The sequence below is a fragment of the Cajanus cajan genome, chromosome 6 (genome assembly GCF_000230855.2).
Source record: "Cajanus cajan strain Asha chromosome 6, NIPB_CcT2T_4, whole genome shotgun sequence".
Lineage (NCBI taxonomy): Eukaryota > Viridiplantae > Streptophyta > Magnoliopsida > Fabales > Fabaceae > Cajanus > Cajanus cajan.
This window is the reverse complement of record NC_138522.1, coordinates 34,279,310-34,289,023: the sequence shown is the minus strand read 5'-3', so window position 1 is coordinate 34,289,023 and position 9,714 is coordinate 34,279,310. Positions and strand designations below refer to the sequence as shown.

At 33.3% G+C, this 9,714-nt stretch overlaps 1 protein-coding gene across 5 annotated transcripts; it reads right to left on the bottom strand.

Annotated features, from left to right (window-relative positions):
* Positions 1-2,820: 2,820 nt before the first annotated feature.
* LOC109796107 (polyadenylate-binding protein-interacting protein 12) lies at positions 2,821-9,268 on the bottom strand. 5 transcript variants are annotated; one of them, XR_014434646.1, is made up of 13 exons: positions 9,015-9,268; positions 8,879-8,925; positions 8,219-8,775; positions 8,001-8,111; positions 7,858-7,902; positions 7,693-7,765; positions 7,502-7,614; positions 7,338-7,397; positions 7,167-7,214; positions 6,925-6,993; positions 4,062-4,159; positions 3,277-3,338; positions 2,821-3,187 (listed from the first exon to the last, which is right to left on the bottom strand). XR_014434646.1 is itself a non-coding variant. In XM_020355743.3 (12 exons), exons 3-12 carry the CDS (start codon positions 8,696-8,698, stop codon positions 3,130-3,132), a joined length of 1,119 nt encoding a protein of 372 aa, XP_020211332.1. In that variant the 5' UTR covers positions 8,699-8,794; positions 8,879-8,925; positions 9,015-9,266; the 3' UTR covers positions 2,821-3,129. The 5 variants fall into 5 exon arrangements, 4 of the variants coding, with proteins under 4 accessions (XP_020211332.1, XP_020211331.1, XP_020211330.1 ...); XM_020355743.3 differs by lacking the exon at positions 4,062-4,159 and having other exon boundaries at positions 8,219-8,794; positions 9,015-9,266; XM_020355742.3 differs by lacking the exon at positions 4,062-4,159 and having other exon boundaries at positions 8,219-8,784; positions 9,015-9,266.
* Between the last annotated feature and the right edge of the window lie 446 nt (positions 9,269-9,714).

The window sequence follows — 9,714 nt, the reverse complement described above, 5'->3', positions numbered from 1 at the left end:
AAAAAATAGAGAATACAACTGTGATGAAAAATCTAATCTTCCTCTTAAATCTACCGCTTGTTATTGAATCTAGATTCCTCTAAAAAATAGTTAAATCTCCATATACAAACATTAATGTTGTTGAATGTTCACCTCAAATGCTTTCCTTTATCTAAAATAACATGACAAAAAATAGTTATTTAGTAAATTTTTAATTTTCTAAAATGTTAAAATTAACCTAAGTTAAAATTTCTTAAATAGTACATTCTTGAGTCTAAAAATTTGAAGAAAACAGAAGTAGAAGCCCAAAACTCTAAATCTAGCTCATTTTTTTTCCAAAAATGTTCATTAAAAAATCGATTCATGATAATACACCTTTTTTTTAAAGTACATCTTATTTATTTTTTAATAAAATCTTAAAATATTTTTAATCTTTTTTATTCTTTAATTTTTTTTTTATTTTACGCCTCCAACTTTCAATTTAACACTTTTTTCTTCTTCTTTTCACACATCTCCTTCCATTTCTCTTTCAATTTTTACATGCACTCCATTATCTTTCCTTCACTCTCTACCTATTTAATAAGTAATTATAATTCTTTTGGTTTTCACATTACTTTCTTTCCCTCACCTTTTAGTTTTCATATGCACTACATTGTCTTCCTCCCCACTCCCCACCTATTTTAATAGGTAGGCTTAATTCTTTTGATTTTCTACATTACTCTCTTTCCCCTCACTTTTCAATTTTCACATGCACCTAGATCGTAGAATTGATATACAACGATGTTGTAAGCACATACAACTTCCTCAACAATTTCAAAGGTTTCGAGTTAGACACACGTTTTTTTTCTTTGAACACTCTCTCCTCTTTCATATTTCTAACCTTAACATTAAATTTAGTATTCTGAAAAATATTTTTCAGAACATAAATTTTAATATTCTGGAAAATGCTTTTTATAATAGTGAAATTAGTCTTCTAACAAATATTTTCCAAAATTGTATTTTTATATACTTCAAAAAAACACTTTCCAAAATATTAGATTTACTCTTCCAAAAAGAGTTTTCCAAAATTATTATGTAAAATAACACTTCCAAAAAGCACTTTCTAGGATAGTAAAATTAATGTTTCAAAAAGTACTTTATGAAAGTGTTGTTTTACATAATTCTAAAATGATCTCTCCAGAATAATAAATTTAATGTTCCAAAAAATACTTTGTAAAAGTATGTAAAAAATACTATTCCAAAAAACATTTTTGAAATATTAATTTCACTATTTTAGAAATTAATTTCTAGAACACTAAGATTATTTGGAACATTAAAATTTAATGTTGTGTTTTCTAAATATGTAAATAGGTAAGTGTTAGAAGAAAAAATACATATTTAACTCAACACCTTCGACACTAACAAGGAAGTCACATGTGTCTATAATATTGTTGGGCACCAATTTTATGTCTCGAATGCATGTAAAAACTAAGAGAGAGAGAGAGAGAGAGAGAGAGAGAATAATAGTGTAAAAACTAAAAATTAAAAGGAGAAAAAAGAAGAAAGTAATGTAAAAATCGAAAGAATTAAAATTATTTACTGAAATAAGTAAGTAAGGAGAAAACACAAGAATGCATTTGAAAATTGGAAAGAGAAGCGAAGGATGTGTGTGGACAAAAAAGAGAAGGTTTTAAATTGAATGTTGAAAATAAAAAATAAAAAAGTTAAAAAATAAAAAAAAAAATATTAAGGATATTTTAAAAAAAATTAAAAAAAGAGTACTTATATATATATATAGATAAATGTATATATCATTAGCCCAAAAAAAACTACCTTTTCAGGAATCCTTTCTTATAACTTTGCTGCACTAAATTTCTGCTTGAGAAAAACAAACCCTAAGTTAAGACTCACAATAGTGCATAATAGTCACGGACCAACGATTCTCTGAATTTTAATAAAGCAAGCGAAGGATTATGCAGTCACCATTTTTGGGAGTATTTTTTTATCAAAAAAAAAATGACCAAGATTTGAGTTACATGTATATTTTAACTTGAGTTATCTCCTTTTCATTACTGAATAAAATGACCAAGATTTCTTGCAGTCACTGTTCTGACTGCTTAGAATCCATGAAAAATATTTTTTTACGCTATATAACCAGACATTACACTAATCACATCTTATGTTATCAAACTTCATCAAGCCAAAATTTATTCTAAGTTAATTATGCCGTGTTATCATTATAATTTCGAATATTTTTTATTTTATATTATTAAATTTTACAAATCATAATAATAAAAATGCACAGTACCAGAACTAGCTTTCAACAAATTAGATATCATCAAACAGCAGCCATATTATACCCTCCCCCACCCTAAGAAAAGCCACAACTATTTATGAATACGCCCGTTTCTGGTGTAGTTTTAATGTCAAATTCAACTTCAAACGCTTTGAACAATTTTGGCGAGTAGAAAGCTTAAATTATAAAATATAGGCATCACAAATGACACTAAAATTTTTAAGATTACTAACATAGTTTGAGCCTATAGATTTCTTTTTATAGGTTAAAATAGTGGGTACACAATGGTATATAGGTGAATGAAGCCCATTCTCCAAATAGACATACATAGAAACAAAAAGTGGCGCAAAACTCGGAACATGTTTGAGCGATATAATGGAATTGATGACAAGGGGACTATGAATAAGTGGTTTCCACCAACCATTGGTTGGTGAGAGAAACATAACACAACACTAGCAACCAATGCTAGTTTATAGAAAGAGACCACGTAGAAGAAAGTGGTATCAGTGAGGTGATGTTGACAGTTGGTGCATGCAAGATCACAAGCAAACAGATCGTGACAAAGATTTGTAACAAGAGTTTCTTTAAATAAAAATTCCAGATGTTAGAAAAGTCCAACTATAAAGTTTTCCCCTTGCAAGACCGACCCATCATAAATTAAGCCTTCAAGATCCTCAAAACGCCATCCAACTCTACAAGCTAAACAATTCATGACCCCAACAGGAAACAAAGATACCATACTACCGAGTCTCAAGGACAAAAGTATCAACAAAACGCCACAGGTACCTTAGAATATATCTGTTTCTATGTATGTATATATGTAAATATATCTCCCAGCAGCAACAACCCCAGAAACATGTGAAATGATGATTCACTCAGTGCATGGCGGAACGCGGAGCACGAGGTCGCACTGGTGTCTTAGATGGACTTACCCTGCTTGCCAAAGAATGTTTGAAGAATTAATGAAAAGTTCCCTGTGGTTTTAGAACAGTTGAAATCAACGGAAAATCTGTCAATCTAACCTTATTGGCAGTGAACCCAAAATCACACCACTACAGCTCAGAGCTGCAATTGCACTCTCAGCCTGCAAGAATGGGGCAAATAAAATCTTCAGGCCATAAAGGAAAAAAGGCACAGCAAAACAAAGATTGGCTAAAAAGTATTTGGAGACAACTGTTAACAGTTAATACTTACCTATAAGCACAACATATAATCCTTAAAAGTAAAAGACTGATAAATGACATAGTTACAGAGAACTTAGATTATCTAAACCCTTCTAATATGACATTTTAGTAAGGAAACAAAGATCAGGACTACACCAGTGAAGAAAAAGTCTACAGATGTATCTTACAAAAGAGAGGAATCAAAACTGGTAAAAGCTAGGATGATATGGAGATGCAAAAACTACAAAGGCAAAAGATGCAACATCTTATTTTGTGAGATCCTTATTGCATTCAACAAATAGTCAGGGAAAAAAGGAACAAAACAGTTTTGAACATTGCCAAAAGATGACGAAAAAGTAGGAGGTGGATAAAAAATACAACCACATTGGGCAAGCAACTCAAGGCCACTAACAGATTCAACAGCAGAAGGCTTCAGTATGGCTCCATCAAATTGAAACATATGTTCAATAGGATTCTAGGGAGTTCAGGGCTAGTGATTTTGCAAGTCTAACATGAAAATTATCTATACAAACTGAAATTCATATATTTTAAATTTAAATTTGAAAACAAGACAAAAACAGCTTAATAGCTCCACCAATTCAAACTGAGACACCATCATGTGATTCCGGAAAATCAAATTGTACCTTATTGAGCAAGCCTAAGCACCACTGCCCTTCCATGGCCCGAAGTGAGCCACACGACCATAAAAGATTAAAGCAAATGGATATGCATTTCTTAACACCTAGATCACCAAAGCATCATACTGAAGTTTAGTAAATGCAAAGTGTAATGTGTTGTCCATCAAGCATCAAAAACTGTATTTATCCATTTGGACTTTTGAAGGTGAAAAGCATACTTAGATGCCAAACTGAAGACCATCATCAAGGCATCAACTACCTCTTCTAACCTTCCCAATACCCATAAACTGCCTCTTTTCTTCCCTTTGAATACTCTTGTTAGTTATCACACACACCTTAAAACACCAGCTATGTTCAACGCATGCCACTGCCACATCGTTGAAGTGGATTTTCCAACCCCCCCCCCCCCCCAATGCTGTAGCTCATAGCAAATAATTATAGAGGCAAGCAACTAATGAACTTTGTCAGTCCCATATTACAGAAATCCTCGCACTCCATGGATGAATAGAGGTGAATAGTGCACCCATCCTTCTCTCAGTAGCATTCCATGGATGAAAAAGATAGCGCAGCCTTCCTCCCATAAAATGGATAGTCACCTAAAGCCACTTGACAATTTTATTGTCCAACAAATTGGCGTGAAACTAAGGCATACTACTTACTCTGAGATCCAATCAACCACTTTTACTTTATGTGAAAAAGAATTACTATTACAGCCTATTTTCACCACATTATGCTTCCAGATTTATTTCAAACAATTTCATGGATTAGGGTGATTCCTAATACAGTTTTTTTTTTCTACTTTAAAAAAAAATATAATGCAAGGAAATAAACAAGTATTTTGCTATGAATTGCTAAAAGAGCACCTAATATGGTAAGGTTTAAGGAGTAGCACAAAGGAAATATTGCAGAAAGCAAAGCAACATTCAAAGACGTGCGCAAGTGCTGTTAACATTGATCCTCCCACTAAGAGTATGTTTAACTATGTTAACAACCTATACCTTTTTTCTTTTGACAGAAAAGCCAATTCCTTTTATTGTTATATAACTTCCATTTATGGATATTACTGTAATTTAATATTTAGTTCATTATAAAAAATTGATTTAGTATTTTTTTTGACTCTTTTCTCTCTTCTTTCATATGTGTGGATGCGTCGAGCTATTTTGCTGTAGGACCTCCCCTACAATACTGTCACCACAGTCAAGTTTAACAACCAAAGTTTGGAATGGATTGGTGTGGTTCCACCACAGCTAGGACACCAGAATATCGACCCATGAACGAAGAGACTCAAGATAAAAGTCAGCATATTGGCTATTCATTGTATTGTGGTCCCTAATTCTCAACTCATAGTGAGCTTGACTTCAATGCAGAGTTTCCAACATTAAGATCTAACTAGAATCATAAGGGAGACGACAACACCTAAAACATGATCATAACACAAATCATTAGATCCTTCCTAAAATGCAAATTTATATTTAAATAAGTATATATAGTATATACATATAGAATAACATAGATAAGCAAAATAATATTAAGAAACAATAGTTCATTACTAACATTAAATCAAATTCCAAAAAAAAAATGCATAAGCTGGTTGAACCCACAAATGAAATTAAAATTATAGATCATAATATAAAATACACAATTTTATTTATTTATATATGTAAACAACACAAGTTTTAGAATCCAAAAGAAAAAAGGCATGTTTTCTACAACTCCTACATTAATTATTAACCACAACCAGTAAAATGTTTGAAGCAACCAGCAAGCAGATAGAAACGAGTTAAAAGCGGAAGATTATTTGACAAAATGTACAAAAACAATCCCAGTATGGGTCACACCCAAAAGCCAGCCACAACCAAGTTTGTAGGAGATAAGTTTTAGACCACAATTGTGATACACAAACAAATTCCAACCACCACCCCCCACCAGCCTCAGCCCACACGCCATCTGCCAGTCATCAACAAGAACAAACCAACCACAGGCCAATCACAGAATACATATGGAGAGATGACGTTAAACATGAAATTGGGGTTCAGGTGGATCTATTTTTTTTTTTCTCCCTCCAAATTGTTTTTACCCACCACCAAAATGGTAGCTCACTAAGAAATTAAATGCAAGTTTGACAGCAGATCTGTCATAAGAGAAATACAACCAGATCTCTACCAAGTAGAGACCAAATCTTCATAAAATCGTTGATGAGAGACAAATTTAAAGAATTTGACAATTTCTACCCATGGCGCAATCTGGATGAAGAGGAGGCAAATGAAAAGAGAGGTGAGGTCATTCCCCAATATTTGTCTGCAGATCTGCCATAAGAGATTTACAGTTCTCCTTGCTTTTACAAACAATACCCGCATATGAAATTTAAAAGAACAGAGAGCGTATGAGAAAAAGACTTTAATTTTAGTAACTCATTTTACACCAATAAATAGTAAATGTTTTACTAAATTTCCCAGAATTTTTTTTAAAAAAAAATGCTAGAGTGCTTATCCTAAAAGAAAATATATAGCTTACTATCACGCTCTCCTAAAGAAAAAAAGTACGAGGATCTACACAGTTCACTTTTTATACATACATATACCTTCTTCCATCCAAATAATACATTACTCTCAATATGCGGTTACTCTAACTATGAAAGTACAAAACTGATAGGGACTTGAATATTATGGGATCCCTAACTCCCACATCAAGAAGTATGAGATACTTGGAGAAGGGTAAATATATAACTGCAAGGCCAGCAGTAGCACTCAACCTGAGAGTTATTACTTGATTTACTTCACAAAGAGATAGAAAATATGCAAAGACAGATATGTAAACCCAAGTTGACTCAGATGAAAACAAGACATTTGAAAAGTTAGTGAACAATTACCATTGCGAACTCAACAAATGCAATTCGAGTTGAATGGTGGTAATCCCCAAGAAGCCTCAAGCGGTGAACCTAGATGAATAAATCAAAATAATGGAAAATGTTTTACAACATATTCATTTAACCAACAACAAACGGTATTGAACCTAGATGAATACACCAAAGTAATGGAAACTATCTCATATGATGCTTAAATTCAACCAGCAATGAACATTATAATCCTAGATCCATTAAAAGCTACAAACCTCTCCACAGATAGACTCAAAGAAGTGTTTGACATCTGCTTGAGTAAGCTGCAGAAGTAACAAGAAAATAAAATTTTACAAATTGTGAGCCTCAATTGCAGCGACACAGACACAGGAGAAAAACCAAGTAGTTCCTTCAAGCAAGATTCTATGAAAGTGTTCTTAAACTACCTTCTTGTCAATATTTGTGCAATAAATTGTTCTTGAGCACATTTCCCTTTCATCTTCAGACTGAGAAATACAGCACCATTAGAAAGTTAACAAGCATTGTTAGTTCACTAAGGTCAATCATCTTCAATTACATGCAATAGACATCATGAATCAAGAAACATTACCCTGGGCAAAAATGTTGGATTGACAGGTGCAATGGCAGTTTTTGAAGGTAGCACTCTCAGTGGGTAATATCCAAGCATGGTACCAGACAGGCTCAAAGCAGCCCTTGCACCATCTGCAGGCAAAACACTGTTAATACAGTGAAATATTAACAATAACTACCGCTTATGAGCAATATTTGGCAGCAATTTACCTTCATCAGTAAACTCAATGAAGGCAAATCGAAGAATTGAGTTAGGATCTCCGCATACACGACAATCAACAACCTATATTCAGGAACAAAGACCCAATTTAGTAAACCGGTCCACCATAATTACGAAGGAAACAAATGAACTAAACAGATCGTAACCGTTTCTACCTGGCCACAGTTGAGAAAGAGAGCTGCCAGCTGCTCTTCGGTTACCTAATACACCAACAGAAAAACAACAATCATGCACACAATTACACGTGGCAAACATTGCAAGTTAACAAGAGAATCCACAAGACAGGTAAAATTTATACCAGATGATCAATGTCCGACACATAAACGGTCCGCCGAATCATCTCTTCCCTTTTCTCCATATCTATTTTATGATTCACTCTTCGCTTCCCAGGATTATAACCATTCTTCCTCTGTAGAACATAAATTGCATCAAGAAAAAAGTGAAACCTTATGCCAATAACCTAGTATTTGGAAAAAAGACAAAAAATTAAAAAAACTCAAACTGGTTTATTCATACCCTTCTATTGTTAGTTTGACCATTAGTATTTCCAAAGTTATTAGGAAGTATAAAATTGTTAGGGTAACCAAATCCAGTATTAGGTCCACCTAAGAAGCCATGATTATTGGCCAGTGATGGAGGCACAAATTCCTCAGCCATGGGATTTAACTTAGACAAAAGCTCTTCCAAATCCCTCATATCACGTTTGAAGCTCTCACCCCCATTCTCGTCACTCATAACCCCATTCATCCCATACCCATCATTGTTCACTCCATTTGGGTGCATCTGAGCTTTGTAGCCGAAATTTCCGTTAGGAACTGACATAGTGCCAGGAACTCTCTCTTGATGCTGTTGATGGTTGAATACACCGTTGGTCAGATTCTGATCGTTTCTGGTTTTTGATTTCTCAACCTCACTCGAATCTCCTGACACTACACCATGGTCCAAATTCTGACTGGAAGAACCGATTTTGGGCCCAACATTCTCAGCAACAGCCATAATCACCGGCGTAGAGATGAAAAGTCGCTGGCTTTTTTTCTCTGCCTTCAGGTTTTGTTTTCAAAATTTCCGTGAATCTGTATCAACTAGTAAAACCTTAAAAAATATATATATAAAATAAAATAAAATAAAAAGGAAATGACCCGGAAAGAGAAAATCATATTAGAAAAGAAAACAAACCTGAGTTTTATCTAAAAATTCTTCATTGACATAAGATCAGACTGATCCTAGAGATTGAGACACAAGAGAAACAACCTTAAAATTTAAAACCCCAGAAAAGAAAAAGAGAGAAATTGGTGAGAGAGGTTTATCTTACTGGTTAATGTTATGTAGAGAGAGATGAAAGGGTAATATTCTTCGGATCGTCCGTTTTCACTGCACTGACTTTTTGGACCTTGCAGCAGAGAAGAACTTCCCAAATTGATGTCTTGATTGCGATGATGAATGCATCAAAGAAAAAAATGAACAGCGTGACCAATTTTTTTTTTTGTTCATTAATTTTCCACAACTGCCCATTCAGTCACACATGTCGCCACGCGTCTGATGCATCCGCCAGGATACCCGAAAACAAAAACCACGGATTTGTTATTCAAGACATAAATTAATGACACACTTCCCTTTCATGAAAGATGGTGTTAATAGAATTAAACATAATTACAGAGATTAATAACAATAGGGATGACTATAGTGTAAAATTAATATAAATCGTCACATAATCTTTCAAATTGTTATTGTTTGTAAACAAAGGGGTACTATATTTTTTTTTATAAGCAAGGTCTAGGGGTTCTTGGAATCACTATCCTACTTTTTGAAGTGTCTCTAACATAGCGAAAAGATTAGTCATTACTATCGGTGATGAATATTCCAGGAACGAAAAAATAAAAAAGTACTATATTTTATGTTTTATTTGACTGTTTTGTAGATATAATTATATCAGGATTTAAGAAAATAAAAACGATTTTAAAATAAATAAATAAATTAATTTTTATGCATGTTAAGTACAAAAAATTGATTTA